General features: G+C 41.3%; 1 protein-coding gene across 3 annotated transcripts; it reads left to right on the forward strand.

Annotated features, from left to right (window-relative positions):
• Positions 1-20,505, forward strand: LOC135463711 (MFS-type transporter SLC18B1-like). 3 transcript variants are annotated; one of them, XR_010443579.1, is made up of 15 exons: positions 1-494; positions 5,288-6,010; positions 7,213-7,308; positions 8,379-8,452; positions 10,925-11,084; positions 11,657-11,725; positions 12,833-12,923; positions 13,486-13,625; positions 14,071-14,169; positions 15,653-15,753; positions 16,861-16,956; positions 17,791-17,865; positions 18,725-18,818; positions 19,748-20,006; positions 20,040-20,505. XR_010443579.1 is itself a non-coding variant. In XM_064741113.1 (14 exons), the coding sequence occupies exons 2-14, from the start codon at positions 5,333-5,335 to the stop codon at positions 19,937-19,939; spliced, it is 1,965 nt and encodes a 654-aa protein (XP_064597183.1). In that variant the 5' UTR covers positions 1-494; positions 5,288-5,332; the 3' UTR covers positions 19,940-20,505. The 3 variants fall into 3 exon arrangements, 2 of the variants coding, with proteins under 2 accessions (XP_064597183.1, XP_064597184.1); XM_064741113.1 differs by having other exon boundaries at positions 19,748-20,505; XM_064741114.1 differs by lacking the exon at positions 1-494 and adding an exon at positions 3,979-4,163 and having other exon boundaries at positions 19,748-20,505.
• Positions 20,506-26,106: the final 5,601 nt, after the last annotated feature.

The raw sequence follows: 26,106 nt of genomic DNA on the forward strand, positions 1-26,106 counted from the left end.
GTGCAGGGTGCAATTGTAAACACACACACGACAGGCATGTATACATATATCCTACGGACTGACAAAGCTGACCGGTTTACGTAGGCCATGTCTACCGCTACATTTAACTCGGCCACATATTTGAGGTTGTGTAGGTCAATACTATCGGTCGATTTATTACAGAAGACGTGTCTTGGTTGAAGCGGATTTGAGTTCCAAGTGGCGCATTCCTAGGAAGTTAGATTGGCTATAGCCCTACATCGTGATCGTGGCTTTACAGACCCTGTGTTCAAGGGCTGAACACATGCAGTGGCCTCCACAAGGCTGTGTTGTGCAGGATATACGTGGTGCATAAGCCCATCCGTGAGCCGCGACCTCTGACCCACATTGACGGACGCCTCGTGTAAATCGGCTGTGTATACATGCTTGCAGTATACTGGGAACACGAGTGCTCCATTCCTAAACGGCAGGAGACTGATAAAGGCGAAAAACCAGGCTATGGTACTGAATACAAGGTTGGTACGTTCGCGAAGCTTAGGTTATACAGATCCTGAACGAAAGTATGACTCCTCCCCGCCCCAGGGGCTAACCATTATCTAGTTTTGGCCTGCCTCCATGATATATGTCTATACGTGGCAATAACGTAGGTTATATCGTCTAATAAGTAATATATTGACGTGTAATTGAGCTGAGACCTAGCTAAGACAGCATATAAGCCTATGTATATACAGATATCGGCTCGGAAAGCTGTCACACTCACAGATAGTTAACCATGTCAGAAAGCTGCATACATACGACTGTATACATTTAGTAGGCTTATATAGTAGGGCGTGGGGGTATAAGTAGCCCGTAAAGGTAAGCAGTGTGTATGGTGACGTAATACCGCTTATATTACGAGCCTGGAGATATTAGCCGTCAAAGTAATACGTTCGAGCACGTGTCGAATACAGCTATATGCTAGGGGGCACGTGTATGAAGGCCACGTGCAAAAAAATTGTGGAAAACCATGAAATAATGTGTCTTTTTGCTAAACCATTTTTGGTTAGCAGTGTTAGTAATTAAGGTGATAGTTATTACTGTCAGGATGCGTGTGACTGAATTGAATGAACGAGCGAACGTACATGTATTATAAACAAGTTGCACAATGAATGCAGGATTAAGAATATATAGAAGATTAAATGAAAACAGAGAGATTGAATAAATGAATGAGTGAATAAGTTTTAATGAAGACATTGCCAAATGGAAACAGGATGTAAGATTAAATGAACAGGTTGCTGGCAGACTTTCCCACGTACGTCAGGAGAGGAAGCCAGCATGAGCTGGACTTGAACTCACTGCGACCGCATTGGTGAGAGACTGCTAGGTCATTGCTCCACTGAGGCATGTCAATCCCCTCGGCCACAAAGACCACCAGAATTAATGCGTGATCCTGGGGTATAATGCGGACTATATATGACCTAACTAAATAGGTTTGTTATTTCAGATATTCTGGTTTGCTCAACTCGTAAACCTGACTGCAGTTATGTAAGTGAACAATTCTTTCGGTACGGCGTTAAACACCATAGACAATCAATCCTGAACGGTTTAGCGGAGGCAACCATCTAGACATTATACGTCGTACTTGAGCCAGTGGGAACTGGATGAAGGACCGGCCATTACCAGTCATGTGATCAAGTATTCGCAATATTTACACTCGTGCCAAGAATAGACATATACGTTGTATGGTTCCTTCCCACGATAATGCTGGCCGCCATCGGATAAGTGAAAGATTTTTAGTACAGCGTAAAACACCAATCAAATAAATAGATATGCCTACACAGCCAAACCATATAGGCATATACATGTTAAAATGGTAGACATGAGACGTGTTTTCTATATAACACCAATGTTTTTGAGAAAATGTTGGAAATTTACTGAAAATGTTATGGTTACAAAAAGGACGCCAGCCTATGTTTTAATAAAAAAAAACGTAGGCCTGTGCGTGTATAATCCCATCATATACGTGTAATGCGTTTATGGATAACACGTCTTCGTTGAAATAAAATCAGGAAGGCATTTGCACATTAATGCGTGTGTTTTCATAACTGCATGTACGGGTAGTTAATATTTGCAGTGTTGTTTCTTGCATATTCTTTTTGGAACTTGTGTTGTTTTGGAAATGGATCTTGCGATTATTGACCTCATGGTTTGCGAGTGGTTTTCGAATGTCCGACTTAGAAAAATGCTATATTTTCATGATTGAGTGATATACATGTAGGCTGTTAACATCGATTGAGGATAAATACTATCGGGGGACTTCGCTCGTAGAAGGAAACGACAAGCAGACGACGAGGTGAAAGATAACATGGAAGGATACAGGCAAATGAACAACATTCAGAGAAGTACGGGTGATAATAACCAGACATAATGGTCTGTAATACAACAGAACAATGTACACAGCATGTATAAATTGTAAACGTCAAGCCTGATTTTTGCCTTATAAGGCCGTGAAGCAGAGTTTTGCATTAACGCCCATGTTATTTGGAAAATGATCTCATGTCTGTGTTTCAGCGAGTGTAAAGCGTGTTGACGCGAGTAAAAGGACAAATACCCGGATGTCCGCGGTTTCGAATAGCTCTACCTGACAATTAGTACAGATTGTAGGTTTAAATGTTGCTCCGATGAGGCCGTATTTTATTTCAAAGCGCAGTTATGGTTAAAATGTGGCATTAAAGCATGGGATTTATCCGGTACCAGGCAAATGGCAGTCGGGTTTGTTTCATCCAGTCTGACCGCCGAAATATAGGCCTAAATGAAGTATTCTTGGATTAGGGGTTTTATTTTATGTGTTAATTTTATTTGTTTATTTTATTTATTGATTTTGTTTTGTTTATTTTCTTGTTTATTTTATTGGTGTTTTACGCTGTACTCAGTAATATTTCGCGTATACGGCAGCGGCCAGCATTATGGTGGGAGGAAACCAGGCAGAGCCAGCGAGAAACCCACGACCTTTCGTAGGTTGCTGAAAGCCCATCACACGTTCTGAAGTCACCATCAGCTGGATTTGTACTCACAGCTATGGCATTGATGAAACGCTCCTGGCTGCACTAGTACGCTAACCAAGGACACAGGCGTTTAATAATACCAAAATAATATATAAATGTGTACAATAGAAAACAAAACAGCATGTAGGAGTAAAACCAGAGCAGCGAAGACAATGTGGCTGGTTAGCAAATGGTCACGAGTGACCGGTGAAATCCAGCCTCTTGGCAGTTTACCTCAAGTATGGTTTGCCAGCAAACTGCAGATGTTTGTGCGTTTCTTCCCGCGCGCTGCCTGGTATCCTCTCACCTTAATGCTGGCTGCAGTCGTATAAGTTAAATATTCTTGAGTACGGCGTAGAACACCAATCATATGTACAGTATGTTTATATTTGTGTATGCATTCTTTGAATTTGACGATAATGTCATGTAAGTCTTTGTCCTCACACACACACATGTATATATATATACCTACTACCTACCTAGCTGGGTGGTTTATTTATTTTCGTGTTTCATGACCTACCTACATTCTAACAAACACATAACGGAGTCGAAAAGCGTGCCAGTGGGGTATTAAACTGTGTTAAGGCGTGTTGCGTTCCCCTGCCCGCGGTTATCTCTACGATAAGTCTGTAGATCGAGAGCAATCATGTATAGCGTGCAAGTGTAAACGACACCACCTCGCCCAGACTACTCCTTGTCCTCTATTCACCTGACCCCTCTCCGGCGTCAAGTAACAGTACATTCCCGTGCCTATCACTGCGTCATTCATGTGAGCGAAGGACAGATCACATGCTATTTAGCTTTACTTAACTGAATAAGGTCGTCTGATTCAATATAAATACAACGTAATTGGATATCGGTGTGCACTAACATTCCGCGAATGCAGAGCGAGGGATATTAATATGTGTCCTTCTGCTCATCTGTCACGCTGTTGCCCAATTTTGATAGCATTTTGTACACATGCTCATTTTGGGCAACCGCAGATCAATTTTCAAAAAGCAACCTGATCAATGACCTCGTGCGTAGTTTTTGGACATGTAATGAGTTCCGTAATTCTTATTCATGGATAGTTATAACTGCTCCAAATTTTGTTCGAGTGTGTTGACATTTTGTGCGCGGATTCATAATGTGGTCAAGTTCGAAAACCGGCTTGATCCATGCGTAAGTATATGTACATCTTGGGTTATAATTTCTCTGAATTTGATTCTTTTAGAGTACAGTGTCTTCCTTGAAGTCGGGAGTCCAGGGATTAACCTGGGTCGCGTCAAAACAAAGACTTTGAAATGATACTTGTTTCTGCCTCGCTTGGCGCTCAGCACTGAGACGTTAGAGTAAAGAAACAGGTTAGGGCAAGGAAACAGGTTAGAGCAAGGAAACAGGTTAGAGCAAAGAAACAGATTAGAGCAAGGAAACAGGTTAGAGCAAAGAAACAGGTTAGAGCAAGGAAACAGGTTAGAGTAAAGAAACAGGATTGGTTGACCCATTGTCAGCATAATGTCATCTCGGTAGTTTGGTGTTTTCGGCATGATACTTCAGTGGCAGCTGTCACTGTATATTTTCTTATTTTAAAACAAATGTTCAGTCCTTGACACAATAATAAAAGACAGCAATGCTGTGAATGGTGTTGATACATGTATTTTATAGGCACGACCAGACAGCGGAAAGTTACTGTGCTGTCAGGCAATACCGGTGATAGCGAAAGAAGTTGGTTAGCTGGTGTAGCCTAAGTGCAGCTAATTTCTATCATGCCTATTTTACCTCAAAATGACCGCCCCCTCCCAACCTCCCGATAACCTTTAACAAATCGATTTACAGGGAGTTATTTGTGGCGCTAACACTTCTTTTGCGTCTGAAATAAATGTATTCCATTCACCGCATACACCAGCTTTTCAGTGCCATGTTGTCTTGAACTCCTATCGGTGTTAGTAACTAACGTGCCTGTCGGCTTTTGTGCATATAAACTGGAATTTGATTGGGCCGTGACTCATGCATATTTATTTTTTCGAGAACCGAGAAAAAATGGAATAATGTATAAAAACACATGGTATAAGCAATACTCGAATAAATCCATCATGTGCAGTGATTGATAGAAAAGGTTACCCGTACGTGGGAAAGTTTGCTGCAACCTGCGAATGGTCGTAGGTTTCCCCCGGGCTGTGCCCAGTTTCTGCCCATCATAACAATCGTATAAGTGAAATATTCTTAAGTACGGCGTAAAACACCAATCAAATAAATGCATAGATAAACAGAAAAAGTTAATCTACTATTTATACATTATGTTACAGGAAAAGAAGTGATGAAAGCTTTGAGAGCAAGATGTCCACGTCAGAATGGAACCAGTAGACGAGGATGATGACGAGAGCTCACCGCTTATACCCAAGTCCGAGAAACTCGCGCCAGATGGCGCCATCGGTTCGACGCCGAAAGTAAGTGGATCTGTCGAGAAAAATATTCATTTAGGTTCAGAGAAGTCGCGTCGCCATCTAAACCCAAAGCATTTGGCCAGACAGAGAAGCACAACAGTGCCATCTAGCTTTCCAACTCTACAGACACGGATAGTAGCGCCGACTGGTAGACATAAACCCGTTCCAAAACGACCCCAATCTCCAAGGCAGCCCACTAGCTCAAAGCCACTTTCGACCCCAAGGCCACCAACAACCCCAAGGCAGCCCAAGACACCAAGGCAGTCCGCGACCCCTCTGGAAAATGATAAACATGGATCCTCTTCTAAACGCGGTGGAGGTTATGGCGCAGTGCAGAAGATTGTCCAGGCCGCCACGCCTCGTGATACGAACTCGCCCTCGTGCGACTCGGCTTCTGGTGAGGAGCTGCCGACAGATGGCGCCTCAAGTTCTGAGTCGTCTGATACTAGCGAAAGCTCTACAGAAGGAACTTTTTCCATTCGTGGATTGTCGGGGCCTCAGAAATTCCTCCTTCTCAATGTGTTGCTTAGCGATTTCTTGACGTCGTGCTGCCTCTCCCTTCTGGCGCCATTTTTTCCGCAAGAGGTAAGTAACAGGGTGACATTTCATTTTCATTGTTTGCGATGTTTATGAGCGAAGTTTCTTAAACCGAGGCGAAAATATTACTACTTATTATCCAAAAGTGGATGAGAGTGACTGACGTAATACAGAACAAACGAAGATTTTATCTACACACACCTAATGACTCCTTAACGTGATGGTGAAAAATTGCCAAACACGACGTATACTCATTTTACACGACATTGTGATTTTATACCCGCTCATTTCAAGAGGGGAATTTCCTTTTCTGTGCATCCGTGAGCTCGTGTATCCGGCCTGTTGATGTCTTGAAAACTAACAAAGAGAGGAATCAGTGGAATTTTTCAGGTTAAATCGCGTAACTCAATCCATGCGTAAAATGTCCACATTCAATGAATTTCATGATCCACATGGGCTTTTGTTTTCTGTGCAAAAATTGCTTTAAATACTGTCCGATCTTTCTAAAAAAAAATTGCAGGTAACCTCAGATTATACAAATATCAGACAGATAGGTTTTGCATATTTAACGATTTCTTGGATTTCCATTGGTCGTTGGTCGTCGGTTTCCGAGCAATAACTAATTCAAATGCCTTCCCAGGTTTGGTAAAAATTGGATGTAGTTTTTCTTTGAGGAACCTCAGAGGAGTATTAAAACAGTTATCATTATTCTGACTGGTTCTCGGTTCCCACGTCATACTTGCGCTAAATATGTCTGATTATGCGAGATTCTTGTTGTTGGAACAAATTTTCGTTCAAACATTGATTTTATTTCATCTGGGCGAATTTTTTTAAGTATATCTCGGAAACTAGGTGAATCATGACACTAGCAGATTACGTTCTGCAACAAGCGAGGAACTTTGTAACGTGCCTCTTTTTTGCAATTTGCGATTTCCATCGCTCTTTTATCTAGTGCTACTTACTGAGACGACTTACCGAAGGTAAGTAAGCGACCCTTCCCGAGCCATTATCTTGTTACGGGTTGCGTTGTCGTTGCGCAATCCCCTTCATGCTAAACGCCAAGCGAGGAAGCTACAATTCCCTCTTTTAAAGCCTTAGGTGTGATGCGACCCGGGATTGACCCTGGATCTACCGCCTCCCGAAACGGACGTTCTTCCAACTATACTATCGGGGCTGGTGAACTGAGTAAGGAAGTAGCAACCTTGTCAAAAAAAAAATCAATCATATGCACTTATTGGTATTGTTTTCAGGCTCACAACAAAAACATCAGTGACTCTATATCAGGATGGATATTTGGAGTCTATTCCTTGACGCAGTTCGTTTTCGCTCCAATATGCGGGAAATTGGTAAGTATGTTTTGTATTTAAATAAGACCAGTGCGATTTAAAACTGAAGTGCCTATCTTATTATAGCCCTTAATTTACTTCTGAAGACTTTTAACAGAAATAAATGTCAGAGTGTGTGAATTCTTAAATTATTCAGTTAATATTTAATTAATACTGTTAATACTCAATTGTTATCGGAATTTTCTGAATTACTCTGATCCAGACGTATTTGGGTTTTTGTCACAGAGCATTTTTAGGCTGTACAGAGGCCAAAAAACCCCTACCCACGTGCATTCAGCTATAGATAAATGCACTGATGACCTATATACATTAACTGGGTGAGACGAACTAGTTTCCAATGGCTCTCCAAGCTTATAACCTTGTCTTGTGACAAAGGCCGAAGGTGTTTAGCATACCACTGACTGCTTGTGAATCACGTAGACGTAACCTGACGATCTTATTTTGAGGTCAAATTTATATTTTTTTTTTAAATTACATGTGTAAGACCTTCATTTATTTAAAAATACGCGATTGTCATTATTAACTCTTACTAGAGGAGAGTTTTACAGGCTAATTGGCCTATTTAGTCTTTCACTGGCAGGCTCATGTACTCACTCACTGGCAGGCTCATTTACTCACTCTCTGGGAGCTCATTTACTCACTCTATGGGAACTCATTTACTCTCTGGGTGCTCATTTACTCACTGACAAGACCTACTATTCGACTCGTGACTCGCTCATTTGCACACCATAGCTGGCTCGCTCATTTACCCACTAGCCCACTCACTCATTTATGTTCTTGCCAACTCGCTCATTTACGGACTTGCTGACTCACTCATTTACACACCTTAGGTGGCTCGCTCCTTTTCTCATTAATTGTCTCGCTCATTTATAGAATAGTTTACCGGCTTATTTTTCAGCGGCTGGTTCGCTCAGTTACTCACTATCTGAATGGGTCAATTATCTACTAGCTGTGGAACCCATCTACTCGCTGCCTGCCTAACTTATTTACTCACTAGCTATCCGACTCATTTATTCGATAACGTACTCGTTCATATACTCACTCGTTTATTTTGCGATCCTGAACTCTAGCTGCCGACTATCGGAGGCCGGTTCATGTACTTATCGGGAGGGTTTTGGAGCGGAGCTTGTACCATTCTATTCGGGTAAGTCAGCTGAAAATATCAATTCATCTTTTTGGTCGGTGTCTCATGCAACCCCAGTTCACTTATACAACGGGGCGTTAATCTATGGGTTGAGCAGTACGAGCCAAACAGGCGCAAAACCAGTGCTGTGCTAGCAAGAGCTGGGTTCGCACCAGCGACCTCTGGATTCTCACGAGCGACCTCTGTATTGGTACCAGCGACGTCTGGATTTACACAAGCGACCTCTGGATTCTTACCATCGACCTCTGGATTTACACCAGCGATCTCTGGATTCTCACCACTGACCTCTGTATTCGCACCAGCGACCTTATTTGTCAAGTGGTCTGGAGAGAAAACGCAATTGCAGGCTGGTTAAGTGAAATCCGCAGGATGTTGAATACTTCTATTCGGTGTCTTTGCTCACTTTAATACCTCATGTTGTGATGTTTGAGACAGAGATATTGTGCATGGTTTCATACTCTCTCCTCTGCATCAAGCCGGCGTGTTATAAATGAAAGCCATGCAAAAGACCTTTGAAACTGTCACCTACCCCTGGGGGAAAGAAAGTACTCCACACCTGTAGGTAAGATTAAATATAACTTTATTATCAAGCCTCCATATTGGCGTGTTACAAAATGAAGTGCACCGTCGAACGTGGCTGCAGCAAATCTAAGCTCACGGAAAAATCCCGAAAAGGGACTAAGGTAGTATAAAATGTTCTTACAAGAACAAGGAATCATTTCCAAGAGAAGACGAAAGCAAAATAAATTGTTTGCACAGATGTCTCCTTTGTAAACAAAACAATTGAGGGTAATCCATATTGAAGAAAAAACATAGAAATCTCTGGTAAGGTGATGGCCAATACTTGTACAGCGTCACAAAACCATGAAAAAATCGATCAAAAAGAAGGCGACAACCTCCCTACAATTTGCTGAAATCGTTGTCCAAGACCGTTGACAATGTGGATACGCCCAAGGCCTGTTGGCCTATTATAAAAATACAAAGATATGACTTCTTTATAATTTTTAATTTAGGAATTGTCACATTATTTAAAGTTAATAACTTAGTATTTTTGTAAGACTTAAAATTGGTAATTTAGGGTTTATCTAAGACATTAAATTGGATCAATTTTATTTTTGGTAAGTCTTTAAAGATGGGAATTTAGAATTTGGATAATCTTTAAATCCTGGTGATTTATGATGTTGGCTAATTCTTAAATATTAAAAGGAATACATTTTTAGATTACAATAAATTATTGAAAAATATTCTAATATTATAGTATTATTGTAATAATAATATTATTATAAATTATACTAATACTACTGAGTTGCTAATTGATATAAAACTCAATACAGACGTGCTTTCACCTGCCTCCCCTGTGTACTACAGCTTTCTATTTAAGCAAAAGCGGTGTACACGTGTTTCTTTATGACATTTTTAACGACAGTAAGTGATACACAAATACTAAGTAAGTGGGAGCATATCTTACAGCTAAATGATATTCATGTAAAAGTGTTTTCTTATCTCTCCTCTAAAGTACTAGACATATAAAGTTAAGAGGTTTTCAATGTAAAATTTTGCACCTGATAAGTCCTACAAGATCTTATCTGTACAAAATTGGCAGAAAAGATGATGACGTTTGTGAACATTTATTTATCCAGTGTGAAATAGGTAAAATGTTTTGGCCGAGGTTTGAAAGGTGGTTAAAGCTGGAGTGCAACTTCACGCGCGAAATCGACAATGCCACAGTAACTTTAGGCTGATTCAACAAAAAAGAAAAAATAATAAACACTTATACTACTTGCTACTTATACTAGCAAAAATGTGCATTTTTGAGATAACGTGAACGGAACGTGAATTAAAAACCAAATGGAGTAGCATCTATAATGCATTTAAAGAACAAGTAAACGCATAAAATGCGAGTGGAGGTGAGAGCGAAAGTGTGGCCGGCATATAAATAGTAGTCTTCTGATTGGTGAAAAAAATAGTCCTAAAAATTGGTGATTTAGAATTAGCTAAGACTTTGAACTTTGTTATGGATGAATCCGTCATAATTTCTTACTTCATTTTTTGGGTCTGTGGTTTGTGTTGAATGTTGATTTGAAAATTGGTCAGCGATTATTGAACCGGAACGCATAGAGTTTGCTTGATGGCAGGTAAATACGAATATCTGTTTTGCCGCCTAGATTATTAAGATTTAAGGCACCATAATGCTGGCCGCCGTCGTATAAGTGAAATATTTTTGAGTACAGTGTTAAACACCAATCAAATAAACAAATTAATAAGATTAAGGCTAGGACTTATGACGTCATTTCTATCGTTTGCACGTGAATCGCATCATATTACAAGTACGACGCCGTTTCTATCGTCAGCACGTGAATAGCATCCACTCCTGTATATCTCCATACATCCCAGTATGCAAAATTTAATATCGTTAACTTGTGAATGACTTCATACATTCTGTTATTAAAGGTACAAACTGTTATTTTGCAGATTCCTACAGTACGTCCCAGTAGATAACGACGGCGGCACCGCCTTCATTGCCCTCTGTTTCTCCCTCCGGATTGTCTTAGCCATAGGTTGTGCAGCCCTACAAACTGCCGGATACGCCTTTTCCTTCAATGAATTTCCAAACAGTGTGGCTACTGTTTTTGTAAGTATGAGTATGGCCATCGAATTGCTATCAGTGGCATGTATTCGAAAGAGGAAACTTTACAGATTCCAGAAAAAGCATTCAAACCCACAAGCACACACGAAAAACAAAAACAGCTCTTTTCTTTAACTTTGATGCATGAGACCACCGTAGCCGAGGTGGCTAGTGCGCCAGCGTCGCAGTGGCCCAGGAGCTTCTTACCAATATGGTCACTGTGAGTTCAAGTCCAGCCCATGCTGGCTTCCTCACCGGCCGTACATGGGAAGGTTTTCCAGCAACCTACGGATGGTAGTGGGTTTGTCTCGGACCCTGCTCGGTCTCCTCCCACAATAAAGCTTGCCGCCGTCGTAATTTATTTGATTGATGTTTTACGCGGTACTCAAGGATATTTCAAACGTGCGACTGTGGCCAGCATTATGGTGGGAGGAAACCCTGCTGAGACCGAGGGCAACCCACGACCACCCGCAGGTTGGCCGTTGCATAAGGTAGATATCTTTCAATACGACGTAAAATGCCAATCAAATAAATAAATCAAATAAATCTTCTAATAACCTAATTATCTGTATTGACAGGGCATTATGGAGGTGTTTGTAGGGCTGGGGTTCATGGCAGGGCCGGCTCTAGGGGGCCTCTTATATGAGGTATGTACATGGGTACCATTTCTATATCTACCTGAATGCTTGTCCCAAACATTTTAAGTTCTTGTAGCTGTCTGAAATGCCGCTATACATGTATTTAGTGCTATATTACCGGAAAACTCCAAAAATACACGAATTGACACCAAATCCTGTCAAGGTAGATGTACTTGGATCAGAGCTTTGTATCCTCAAGAATGTACCAGTGTTACACATTGTATGGGTTAACAACAACTTAAAGCACCAGTTCTCAAAGGGATGTGTAAGAAATATATAAATGATAAATATTATGTAAATGATAAATATAGATGGTACCTTGTAAGGGTGACGGGAGCTTCCGCGGCCGAGGAAGTCATTAGCGCTCCAGCACGGCGCAATGGCTCAGGAGCCTCCTACCAATGCGGTCGCTGTGAGTTCAAGTCAAGCTCATTGCTGGCTTCCTCTCCTTCCGTACGTGAGAAGGCCTTCAGAAACTTGCGGATGGTCGTGGGTTTCCCCCCGAGCTCTGCCTGGTTTCCTCCCACCATAATGCTGGCCGTCGTGGTATATTTGTGGAAATATTTTTTGAGCACCACGTAAAACACCACTCAAATAAATAAATAAATAAATAAGAGAGAATCGGTCATCAGTTTTCCGTGATTCAGTGATTACAGTCGATATTCAAGGCATGGCACTCAATTAAAACATTCAAGTAACATTCAATTAAGACGTGGCTCAGTTGGTTAGCGCACTAACGCAGCGTAATGACCCTGGAGCCTCTCAGCAATTGCGGTCGCTGTTCAAGTTCAAGTCCAGCTCATGCTGGCTTCCTCTCCGGCTGTACGTGGGAAGGTCTGTCAGCAACTTGCGGATGATCGTGGGTTTCCCCCGGGCTCTGCCCGGTTTCCTCCCACCATAATGCTGGCCGCCGTCGTATAATTGAAATATTCTTGAGTACGGCGTAAAACACCAATCAAATAAATAAATAAATCAATTAAGACGTAGTCCGTGGATAATTTCCAGATCAAATGACACCTCTGCCAACAGCTTCATTTACAATAACCAATATTTATTTTGGAGATCCATGTTGTCTGGAATTTCTCCCTCTATTGTGTCATTGTCTCAATGTTTCAGGTGGGAGGGTTCTATTTACCGTTCGTCGTTGTTGGAGGGCTCATTCTGGCGTCAGTCCCGATTAATTACTGTTTTATACCGGAACTGGAAGGTAAGCTGGGTATTTCATTTTTCTAAACGAAAGTGAATTGAAATAAAGCCCTAAAACTTGTCTGTGATGTTTGTTCAAAAGAATATAAAAGTGTATTAGTTCCATTGGAGCTTTGCTGGCCGTTTCCCCTCTATTTCTTTGTCGTTTCCCCCCATATTTCTTTGCACCCCCCCACTCCCCTTATTTCTTTGCCGTTTCCCCTTTATGTCTTTGCCGTTTCCCCTTTATGTCTTTGCCGCCTCTCCTTTATTTATTTCTTTGCCGTTTCGACTTTATTTCTTTGCCGTTTCGACTTCATTTCTTTGCCGTTTTCCCCCTTATTTCTTTACTATTTCCCCTTTATTTCTTTGCCGTTCCTCTGTATTTCTTTGTCATCTTCCCTTTATTTCTTTGCTCTTTCCCCCTTTATTTGTTTGCCGTTTCCCCTTTATTTCTTTCTACTGTCTGGAATGAGGTCTGTTCGTATACATGTACTTCGGATTTATAAAAGCCCAGTGATACTAATACTGACACTCTGATTTCCGCATTCGTAAATTTTTCCTTTTTCTGGTTTCTCTCACAGAGGTGGACGAAGGTGAAGGAGAGGGCTCTGTTATGAACCTGCTCAAAATGCCGTCCATTGTTGTCATGAATATTGTTGTTGTTGTTGGTTCCGTTATCTGGTCGATCCTTGACCCGACTCTAGCCCCACGGCTTAACGAAGTAAGTACAGAACGATTAAAACAGTTGTCCTGATAAGCGAACGTTTATAGTTATCAGTGTTTAATTTCAAGCCCTTCAAGAGATCTCATTTCTGCAGGGGTTTAAGACGTGTATCACATGCGTTGAACCCATGATGCCATGAGATCGAATCCAGTTCTTATTCGCCGTTTTTCACCCGGGCTGTGTCAGGTTTCCTCCACCCAAAATATGGCGGCTGTGGTTTGAGTGAAAAATGAATAGTGTATGTAATTTTGAGCATGGCATAAAAATCCAGTGATATCGATAAATAAATACGTTCAAAATTGTATTGTATATTTACGTGTTGTATGTAAGCGAAAAATGGAAAACGATAGGTGGTACAAAATAATATATTTGTGTGCAAATTTTAAACTGAATCTTTTTGATCTTCTGTTAATCACTGTTTTTTTTTCATTTCTTTCCTCAGTTCAGTTTGTCCCCCAGTATCGTAGGCCTCATATTTCTACTGATGTCAGCTTTTTACGCCTTGACGGCGCCACTCTGGGGGAGAATGGCCGATAAGATGGTAACAGTATGGTGGAAAATGCCACTTCTAATAGTTTTCTTCAATTCTTAATCTATTTGTAAGGGATGGGGCATGGGGAGGGAAGTTAAAGGGGATTAAAAGATTTTAAAAAGTTAGGTATTTTCACATGTATTTTCAGTGGTCTTTCTACTGACGCTTACTTCATTTTACAGTTTCTGACAAAATGGACTTTTTTAATTCTAGATCATTGACGTCTAATAAATTGCAGATAATATCACTGCGTTTTTTTTACCTAATTCTGCTTAAGCCACGGTGCTAAGGGGTGTGTAAATTACCACTATTCACTATGCATTTACATGAAAAGTTAGAATAAAACGCTAACTGAGGTAAACTGACAGGGGGGTCGTATTTCACCTGCTACGTGTGACCATTTACCAACTTCCACACTGTCTTCACTGCTCTGGTGTTAATTTCTATGCTGTGCGTCTTTAATTATATTATAATTATTTGTACTGTTGTATAAAATTCTCATACTCCTCTTGCCTATGTGTAAAACTGAGCATCAGAGCCTCCTTGCACAAATATATGTAGCCTCGTTTTTTTTGTCATTACTACAACGACAAACACAGAGGCGTTACTTCAGAATAAAGTTTCCCAGAAAAAAAGGGATGTACAATCTTTTATGAAAGTATCAAACAACGGAATCGTGGGTATGTCACTTATTTTGTATCTTAGCGGATGTTTAAGGTAATAGACACGCAGTTTATTGCTGAGAGGACCTGGTGCTACCTGGTGCCTTGCGGACAGTCCAATAAAAAAGTTCAGAATACATATAAAAACGAGCAGCATTCACACACATGACGTCATCGATAGTTATTAGGTTCTCATGGACTGACTAGGTTCTACGATACTTACTAGGTTCTAATAGACTGACTAGGTTCTACTGTACCGACTAGGATCTACGAAACTGACTAGGTTCTACGATACTTACTAGGTTCTCATGGACTGACTAGGTTCTACGATACTTACTAGGTTCTACGAAACTGACTACGTTCTACGATACTTACTAGGTTCTACGATACTTACTAGGTTGAACGATACTTAACAGGTTCTAATAGACTGACTAGGTTCTACGATACCGCCTTTGATCTACGAAACTGATTAGGTTCCACGACACTTACAGTGTTCTACAATACTGAATAGCTATAAAGACATGGACAAAGTTATACCAGACTGACTAGCTTCAACGGAAACTGACTAGGCTCTACGATACTTACTAGGTTCTAATAGGCTGAGTAGGCTCTACAGCGCCTACTAGGTTTCACGATACTGACTAGGTTGAACGCGACTGATTAGGTTCTACGAGACTCAATAAGTTCTACGAGACTAACTATGACGTTTCTGTGAGGTTCTACGAGACTCAGATTGTTCTACGACACCGACTAGGTCCTACGTGGCTGACTATGTTCCAGTACACCGACTAGGTTTAAATAGGTTGTTTCCGTTCTGTTTCTGTTCACAGAAAGACAACAAGTTATTACTGATACCTGGCTTTATTTTCTCGGCTATAAGCTTGTTGCTGTTGGGGCCTTCTCCCATCTTTGGTCTGGGTTCAGACTACAAGTAAGTTGGAATATACTCACTTCAACATCTACAGTAATGGGGCTTACCGATACTTATCGTATTCCCTTCCTTAGAGAGGGTAACCGTGGCCTAGAAGATGAACATGCCAGCACGGTGTTACGAGCCTCACATCATTGCGATTGCTGTGACCTCAATTTAGCTCATGCTGGCTTCCTCTCAGCCCGTGCGTGGGAAGGTCTGCCGGCACTCTTCAATTTCCACCTCAGTGCTGGCCGCCGTCGCATAAGTGAAATATTTTTGAGTACGGCATAAAAACACCATTCAAATAAATAAATAAATCTTTAGAGCGCTGAAATGTTTACCAGATTTGCCAACTTTATATCTAGACGTTTTATTCTTGAGAGTACGGCGTAAAGCACCGCTATAAATCTAGACGTTGGACCTCCGAGGCCCCCAGCGCAATGGCTCAAGCGTCTGTCATTGATGCGATCGCTGTGAGCTGGCTACCTGTCGGGTAGCACGCAGGAATTGTGTCAGCAACTTGCGGATGTTCGTGGATTTTCTCCAGGCTCTGCCAATTTTCCGCCCAACATAATTCTGGCCGCCGTCGTATAAGTGAAATATTCTTTAGTACGACGTAAAACAAGAATCATGTAAATAAATAAATGTGGCCTTCACCAATTTTCAACCATCGAATGGACTGAGAAAGGATTTAAAGTAAGCAAAGTATGCAGGTAATGATCTAGAAGCATGATCTAGGCTCATGACCTAGTTGTTTTTCTAAATATATTTCAACTTTACATGAATTGAATGGTTTGTCAACTTGCTTTGTCAGACATTTGGCTATGGTACTTTTCTTGCGTCAGCCGATCATCAACTAACCATGATGTTGCAAGCTCAAATCCAGCTCTAGCGCAAATTTGGCTGGGTCTTCATGTCAAAAATTTTGAGCAGTATCTGCCGAATCGTGGTAACCTATCTTGGGCAGTTCGGTTTCTTCCGGATAAATCGGTTTCGTCCAGGTACTTTTGTCCTCATCGTGTCCTTTGGTTTCATCCGCTCACTTCGGACAAATTCTTGAATACGGCGTTAACGACAAATTAAATAAATAAATAAATAAATAAATAAATTTAACTCTCTTGGCAGTCAACTGTGGCTAAACGTTGTGTCCCTCTGTCTGTTGGGAATCAGTTGTAGTCTGGCGATCATTCCGTCATTCGACGTCTTCCTCGACTTGGCTGAGTAAGTATGGAATCTACCCCTCATTTTAAAGCATATGGCAGAATAACCAATAGTTAAGAACCTTATTAGTTGATGGCTTTCAGTTTTTGCATTTAATACCTGCAGAGGAGCTGGGCACTGTACATTACAATCTCGCATTTAAAATAAGGTTGCATTTTAACAGAATGGGGATATATAAAGCGGAGTAGCTGAACTAAAAGTATCTCACATTTAATCTTCATGTCACATTTTGAGGAGGATGAGCACGTGTACCCTAGAGCAGCTGAGCAGTGAATACAGGTAGTAGGTGGGGATGGTACATTATTGGTATTTCACATTTAACCTGCATGTCACATTTTGAGGAGGATGTATATGTGTACGGTAGAACAGTCGAACAGTTAGTATGTGTAGTTGGTTGGGATGGTACATTATTGGTATCTCACATTTAATCTGCACATTTTGAGGAGGATGTTTATGTGTACGGTAAAAAAGCCGGACAGTGAGTATATGTAGTTGGTTGGGATGGTACATTATTGTTATCTCACATTTAATCTGCACATTTTGAGGAGAATATTAATGTGTACGATAGAGCAGAGGAACAGTGAGTATATGTAGTAGGCGGCGATGGTACATTATTAGTATCTCACATTTAATCGGAATCTCACATTTTAAATAAGATATAAATGGGTAGGGTAGAACAGACGAACAATGAATGCAGGTAGTGGGTGGGGGTTTGTACATTACTAGTATCTCATATTTAAAGGACGATGTTCTCATATACATGGAATAGCCGAACAGTGGGCAATGTTCGTATTTCACATTAAATCATTATCTCACATTATTTTACATTTAAAGGACGGTTGGCTTTGAGGAGAATGTGAACACGTACGGAGTAGTGGCTGGGTTGTGGAGTTCTATGAACGCACTGGGGTGAGTATGCACATATATGTTTCATTTTAAACACGCTGTTTTGATTTCATTTGATTTGCAGTATTTGATTAATGGTTTTGTGCTGTTACACCAGTTTGATGGTAATCTGCAATATTGCTGGAGGAAACCGGCCTCCGTTGTAGCTGGGACTTATGTTCCAACGCGAAACCAGTATTTCATATATACCTGCCAAACATACGGGTATTATGGCCACATGGAATCCATACACTACCCCATCCCGACCAATGATATTACAGGCTTGAGTAATGAGCGCGGAGGACTCCCTGATCTAGCCTTTATTCTTAACTTCAAGTTTAGGAGTACAAAATGACCCCCTCTAACTGGAGAGTTATCCTGAATGTCGTCAGCTTAAGCCTCGTTTTCAACCGGGTTCTTCTGTTACTTTTACCCTTAAATATGTTCATGTCATATATGTGAAAAAGACTTATGTTGCACACTAAATAGCGATAAAATGAAGAAGTTAGTGTCTTTCATTGTAAATGGCTGGAAAGTCTGCCAGCAGCCTGCGGATGGTCGTGAGTTTCCCCCGGGCTGTATCCGGTTTTCTCCCACCATTGTGCTGGCCGCCGTCGTATAAGTGAAATATTCTTGAGTACGACCTAAAACACTAATCAAATAAATAAATAAACTGTAAATGAGATGCACAAATTCCATGGTTTCATTACTTGTAGTAAAAATGTAACTGAAAAACCGTTGATTATTTATGCATTCATAAGTGATGTTTTGGGGAACAGGGTCAGGGTTTCTGCATGCCATTATGCGAACTGATATTCATTCGGTCAGTAAATTTTTCAGTTATCATTTTCATAATTTACGACTTGCGTGATCTGTTTGACAGTGACTTCATCGGACCATCTATCGGCGGCGTACTCCTCACGAGTGTTGGTTTTCAGCTCTGTATGACGTACACAGCCCTTGCATGCGCAGTCGTGGTAAGCGATAGACCATCAGTCTTACTAAAATCTGGGACTTGTGTTACCAAATATCACAAAAGACATTTGATTAAGAAACATATTTATCATGCTTCAGCATTAGTTGACTTAAGTTTTTGTGTGAAATGACGTGGGCACTTACAGAACTTTACAGAATTTTCGTAAAATCGAATCCAGAAGACACGCCTGCTTCCAGGCCGTCCAATGACCTGTATTTTGTTGGAGAGGTCAAATCTAAAAGATCATATTCATCATTTTAGTAGTCACGTCATTGGGCGTGCCCACGTGCAAACACAAATACGTCAGCAAAAATTCAGTTGGATGAACAGCAGTTGTGCCGTGAATGGATCATTCTTCATTATCCAGTTAGGGAGAAGCCCGGATAGGGATGCACTACAAGAGTACTCTGAGATCGTTTGGCCATGTTCCGGCCTTTGCTTCGCCTAAATCGCTCTGAATTCGATGCCTTTACAAACCTGGAAATAGGTCGTTTCGGCTGTGCTGTCCTCACTTTGTTGAAGTTGTGTGCCACAAAAACAGGTGTCTTTGAGTCTTTTAGAGGGGAGCACTCATGAAAAGACCGCACGCGTTTGGATCACGCACTAAGCTTTGAACTACTGCATAAGTACGTCCTTGGAGTTTAAGCGAAACCTGTTGGCCAAACACACCGTTTGCCGCGAGATTTAGGGAGGAGGTTTGCAGAATTAGAGATCTCTTCTGTGCCATTAGAAGGATAGTGTGTGAATACATAGCTAACAACAAATATTGCCAGCTTAGTTATGTGGGCCGAGAGGTGGGCCTCTCATTTGATCTAGTGTTGTATTTTTCTTTAAATGCACACTTGGATTTCCGACCACCCCAATACTGTTTTTTCATTCAACAGTCACTGACCATTAAATAGATTTCTCTGTTTTTGTTGTTCTTGAAAGGTTGTACTTCTGGTCATGATGGAAATTGCCGAAAGATGCGGAAAGAAATCCAAGTCACTTTCAAACGACCTTGAAAACAATGTGCAGACTAAGCAGACGGAAGACGAGTTGGACAGAGAATCATCAGTTAGAAAAGAAGTGGAATACTATGCAACAAATCCCTACATCACTACACACTCAGAGATGGCGTGATGGTTTTATCCCCTGAGAAATATAGTCCATTTGAGATATGTACATAAGACATGCGCAGTGTGTGCAGGTGAAGCGGAAATTACACGCGCAGTGTGTGCAGGTGAAGCGGAAATGACACGCGGTGTATCAGTAACACTTCCATATAATTTGGCCTGATTTAAGATCATGTTGTGTGATACTTAAAGTGTGATAAAAATACTGCCTAATTATTCATATACCGGTGCTATTCTGAGACAGCAGGATTTTTTCGCCGTTCATTTTTATAGTCACAAGAAAGTGCCTTCAATGGAAATCGGAAAAAACAGGACAAATGTTTGCCTTGAATACCCGTTCTTTCGTCTTGAAGACTGACTCATACAATATGCTGAAGCAGCATGACATACGATTGTTTTAGTTTTGTACAGACGGAAATATGTTGCCTTCACAAGAAATTAGAAATACATGGATAATGTTTGCATTTGCATTTCCATTCATCTTGCAGAATGGATCCATTTTTAAACTTAGGTCTGGATTATAACATGGCAACCGAAATGTACACATGGAGGAAAGTGGATGTGTGGTTATTCTGCATATGTTTATCTTCATGGCATTCATTTTTCAATTTGGTGATATCCTCAAGCCCATACTAAGCGAAAAAAAAAAACATCCACTTGCAGATTATGGTACAACGGCACAAGTACTGTGAATAAGAGTTATTTAGTTCCGGAGTTGGACTGGCGTTTTTTGTGTTTACGTATGACCTGGCCTATACATTCTACCCTTCTGGATGGCACACTTCGGCATGTCTAGTAAACTTTGGCATTTCTTGCCATGTATGAATGGAACAAAGGACAACGCTGTGTCACGGAGGCGAAAGCGAAAAGCTTGTGATGCGCACATGGTCGGTTATGTGAGGACGCGGTGTGATGCTTGAGTTGCGCCCCTTTGTGTTATAGTGATAAATCGCTGGATATTGCGGACATGAAGTTTTCCCTTATTTATTTAATTGTTGTATGGCTAAAGTGTGTTGAGGTTAAAAAAAAGACGATTGTTCGCAACAGAAGACCAAAAGTGATGCTAATTTATTTTTATAGTGATGGGATCCTTTGAAAAATACCTTTAAAAATGCGCTGCAGATATGCAGCTGGTGATGCGCCTAACCTCAAGGTTCATTTTTAACATGGAAATGTAATTCATTTCTTCGTAATTTTTCTCGTAAAACAAGTCACATAACAGGTAATGGATGGGCTTCAGTAATAAAGGCCGTCACTGGCTCATTTCGGCCGAAGCCTCGTTATCAAGCCAGTAGATCGCACCCCCTATGAATGAGGTTGTCGGTTCGAATCCAGTTCTACTGATTTGACATTGGTGAACGGCGGTGGTTAGCTCCGGGCTAACCTGTCCGGCGTCGTGTATAAACGGAACAACTTCTCAGCATGGCGGTAAACGCCATGCATGCAATTAAAATAAATATGTAATTTATGGCGTTACAATTCACATGTACAGCGTGTCATAAGTTGACAAAAAATACAGGAAATTTAAATTCAGGAAAATTTGTGAAAGATTCCCTGGAATCACTGTTTATAGAAAAGGGGAAATTTGGGCCATACTGTATGCTCCCGGACATGGCTTGAATGTACTATTTTGCTGATGTATACTAACTTCAGAACATGGCGTTGAAACTTAAACCAGAGAAACGTTTGAACATGCATGACAAGAATTCCACTCTCAAGGGTGGGGTAATGCAATGTAATATAGCTCTGGATAAAGGTACAGTTAATTTGAATGGAACACATTCATATTTAATTGAAATAGATTTAATCTTTCAATTTATTTAAAATAAATAATATATAATATATTTAATCTTGGAAAAGCAGAATAAAAAACAAAAACCAATGGAAATTGTGTACATGAGGCACTATAAAATATTAAGTAACAGAGAAAATCCATATGTAAATTATTCAACGGGAAATATTAAGTCAGGCGAGTTTAGTGTTGTGGTACAGGTGGCTATATATAAACGCGAAAGCTTTCAGTAAAGCCACGGTATCTCGGTGCGATTTGTCGTATCGACTGGTTGAGTGCGACCTGTCGATCTACTGGAAATACGTCGAAACTAGCTATTTCACACGTCCTGTAGAATTCGACAAATCCCATTGCTGACGAAATAGAGCTTGTGTTTCGAAATGGATGAGTGGATACTAGAGATCGTATCGTGTGAACTCTGGTTAAGCAGATTACTTTTTTGGTTATCAGAAACGGGGTATTGTTTGTTATATGATATAAGTTTTCATTAGTGGATGCCATGTGATCTATTTTTCCTCATCACCATTACTTGTCATTTATACATGAAATATCACTGGAGCTATATGTAATATGGGTCCCACTTACAAAACAAAATTATCATCAAATGAAGAAATAAAAGACTATTTTATATGATTTTAGCAACGTCTTTTCTTCATTTTAATTTGATCATCAGAACATTCATTCCGACGATTTGTAGGTGAGGATGGATGTTGGTGTTGCGTTATGGGTTTTCCTTCATAACATTTTACTTGGTTTCATGTGTAGCCCGTCTCTACAAAGTACAGGCATGGCTTATGTCACATCCCGACAGTCGGCGTCAGAATTGAATAACAGGGAAAACCATTAACAAAATGTTAGAGGTACTATTTTAAACTGCTGAAAGAAATTTTTGACTTGGTTCAGCGAAACACAGAAAAGAGTTGCATTTGCATTCTTCCTTTTCTATCGATAATGTATTATGAAGCAGAACTGAAATTACCTGACTGCATAATAATAACAGAATAGCCTGTCTGACGTTTGAAGGGTACTGAACATCTCCCGTGCTCCACACTATAAGTCAAAATGGTCAATCTTCAGCCATCTTGAAAAAAAAACGTTTTAAATATAGCGACTTAAGCTGGGCTACGTGGGCACGTCGATCCCTGTACCACGGTGGTAGTCTTTGTCCTGTTACCTCGCCGGTCCCTTTTGCACTCTGTTCCTTGTCGCTCGCTGGCCCCTGAAGCTCGCCGGTCCCTGGACCACGGTGGTGGTACAGTTATCTTTGTCCAGTTACCTCGACGGTCCCTTTTGCACTTTTGTTCCTTGGCGCTCGCTGGCCCCTGAAGCTCGCCGTTCCCTGGACCACGCTAGCCTTTACGGCTCCCCGCCCCCTGTATTACACTGGTCCTGGTAACTCGCCGGCCCCTTTTTGCACTTTGGTCCTTGTCGCTCGCTGGCCCCTGCAGCTTACCGGTCCCTGTACCACACTAGTCCTTGTATCTCGCCGGTTCCTTTTACATTCTGGCCCTTGCAGCTCGCTGGCCACTGCAGCTCACTGGCCCCTGGACCACGCTAGTCTTTACGGCTCACAGCCCTCTGTATTACGCTGGGCCTGGTAGCTCGCCAGCCCCCTTGCACTCTGGACCTTGCAGCTTGCCAGCCCCTATACCACGCTGGTCCTTGCAGCTCATGGGTCTGTATACCACACTGGTCCTTGTAGATCGCCGTTCCCTTTTTCACTTTGCTCCTTGTAGCTCGCTGTCCCCCCGCAGGTTGCCCAGTCCCCGAACCACGCTAGTCTTTGTGGCCCACCGCCTCCTGTATCACGCGGGTCCTGTTATCTCGCCCGTCCCTATACCACGCTGGTCCTTGTATCTTGCCGATGCTTGTACCACACTAGCGCTTGTAGCTCACCGGTCCCTGTACAACAGGGGTACCACACTGGACACGCTGGTCTTCTGTAGCTCGCTTGTAACACCCTGGTCCTTGCAGCTCACCGGTTCCTGTACCACACGGGTTCTTGCAGCTCGCTGATCCTTGTACCACGATGGTAATTGTAACTCGCCGCACCTGTAACACTCTGGTCCTTGTAGCTCGCCGATCCGTGTTCCTTTCAGCATGCTGGAACCGTAGCCCACTGGACACATTTATTCTTGTAGCTCGCTGGTCCCTGTAACACTCTTGTCCTTGTAGTTCACCGGTTCCTGTACCGCGCTGGTCCTTGTAGCATGATGGAACTGAACCACACTGGATACATTGGTCCAGTCAATTGATAGCGCTGCCTCATATAAAGGTCAGCTGGCTCATCCGCTGAAAGCGCAGTCGGGGTTTTCTGTTGTTTCTTCGGCATAAGCAAATTCTGTCATTTGTTTTTGTTTTTTTTCTTAATTCCCCCAAAATACTTCGTTGATTTTTCTCCATATTCTGACCGTCTAATCTTCGATCTTATCAGTGAATATTCATATATTTGTTTGAGCCTTCTTTGACACTTATCATGTTCTGTTATTACAACATCTGTCGTCGTTTGATCGTAAAATTTTCTATCAATAATGGTAAATTTCCCAATCAGGTAAGTTCCTTCCTTATTTCTTCGAAAATTAATATCCTCTGAGCCTTTTAAAAGCTGTATTTTCATATTTCTGAAAGGACCCCTTGCCAATAGAATGACACCCATGAAGCTGATCTGGCCCCACGTGACCTAGTGTTGGGCGGGCTAACGCAGCACAATGACCGAAAAGCCTCTCACCAGTACAACAGCGGCCTGCTGATGGTCGTGGCTCCCTCTCCCGGCTTCTTCTTAGCTGTTCTCATATAACTACATCGCAAAAACTCCAGTCAAAGAAATAAATAAATTGACAGATGAACACATGCAGGTGCTTGTCTCCAAATGTAATTTTACGATGTGCCGACACTTAACACGTGGCGCATCCAATCGGAACTGACAATCTGGACAACCAGTATTATTATTATTTCATTTTCAAAAATATGATTGCATGTACCAGCATAATAATTCGGAATAGTTTAAAACGCATTATTTATTTATTTATTTGAATGGCGTTTTACACCGTAGACAAGAATATTTCACTTTTGCGATGGCGGCCAGCAGTGTGGTGGGAGGAAACCGGACAGAGCCCTGGGGGAAATCTAAGATCATCGTATTGAAGACTGGAGAGGAAGCCAACATGAGCTGGACTTGAAAACTGGCTAACGAAAACTGGATCCATCGACCGATTGGCGGGATCAATTAGAGACTTTCAACGCTTTAAAATGTCCAAATGGTCTACAATTTGTGAAGAAGATCCTGTTGTAACGTACTTTTCGTCTCAGACCTTATTTATTAAATATTTTTAAGGTTCTAGGTGTATATGGCAGCAGAGATCAGACCAAAACGCCCCCTATCCAGAATACCAGCCGCCTGTACTTAGTTAAAATTTTTATGAAGCATTTTACAGAGGATATGTTTTAACAAGATAAACCGTGCATTCCTGGACCACCTCTGTGTGACCATGGGGTGTTAAGCATTCAATCATGCAGATATAAACATGGTAGATGAGCTGCTGGCTCGGAGGTGATCGTTTGAAATACTGGTTTAAAAAAACTAGGAAAATTTAATTGATTTCAATTCTCTTCTTCTGCATACCAGTGTGGTATTTTATACATTTTATTTTTATAAAATACAGTACATTTACAGTAGTGCGGTATTCTACGAGACTAAGATCTTGGTTCTTTTCACCAGGTCTGCAATCGTCATTTGGGAAAGCTACTGTTTTATGCATTGATTTCGCCAGCCTATGCATTTCTTTTCCAAAGGGACTGAAATGACTTAGTGGGAATAAGATATTAATAAAAATACTTCATATGGTCTTTTGAGGCCATACACGTTTATTTGTACCACCGCGGCAAAACTCATTCCTGTCGTTCTGATGGCCATTAGTATCATATATATGGGTAATGTGCCGTCTGATGGGCTCGCTTATGCAAAATATGTGAGCAACGTCGCCTTTTTCCGATGTCTGAGCCTTGCGTATGATGGATCTGTACGTCGAAACCGACATTCGTGTACGAGCCGTTAACCAAATGTTCATTCTAGGTCAATAATCTCGAGGTCAATTCTCAAAACGTCGTTTCACACAAATCACAAAAAAACTAAGTACGATGTCAAGTACGAAATAGAAGGGAATTATGAAGACAGAAACAGTCAGCAGTTTTCAATGATGTTGGAAAGACTCAGGAAATGTTCGATGCAAATGAATGAAATCAGTATTCAAATCGTGTACCATGCTAGTATATAAGTTGTGGATATCAAAATGTGTATCTCAGTTACGCTTTAAATGCAGCTGTTTAAATACCCAACGGGACGATCATATTCTGCGTGATGAGCATACAGTCCCTAACCCCGG

The sequence above is a fragment of the Liolophura sinensis genome, chromosome 3 (assembly GCF_032854445.1).
Source record: "Liolophura sinensis isolate JHLJ2023 chromosome 3, CUHK_Ljap_v2, whole genome shotgun sequence".
Lineage (NCBI taxonomy): Eukaryota > Metazoa > Mollusca > Polyplacophora > Chitonida > Chitonidae > Liolophura > Liolophura sinensis.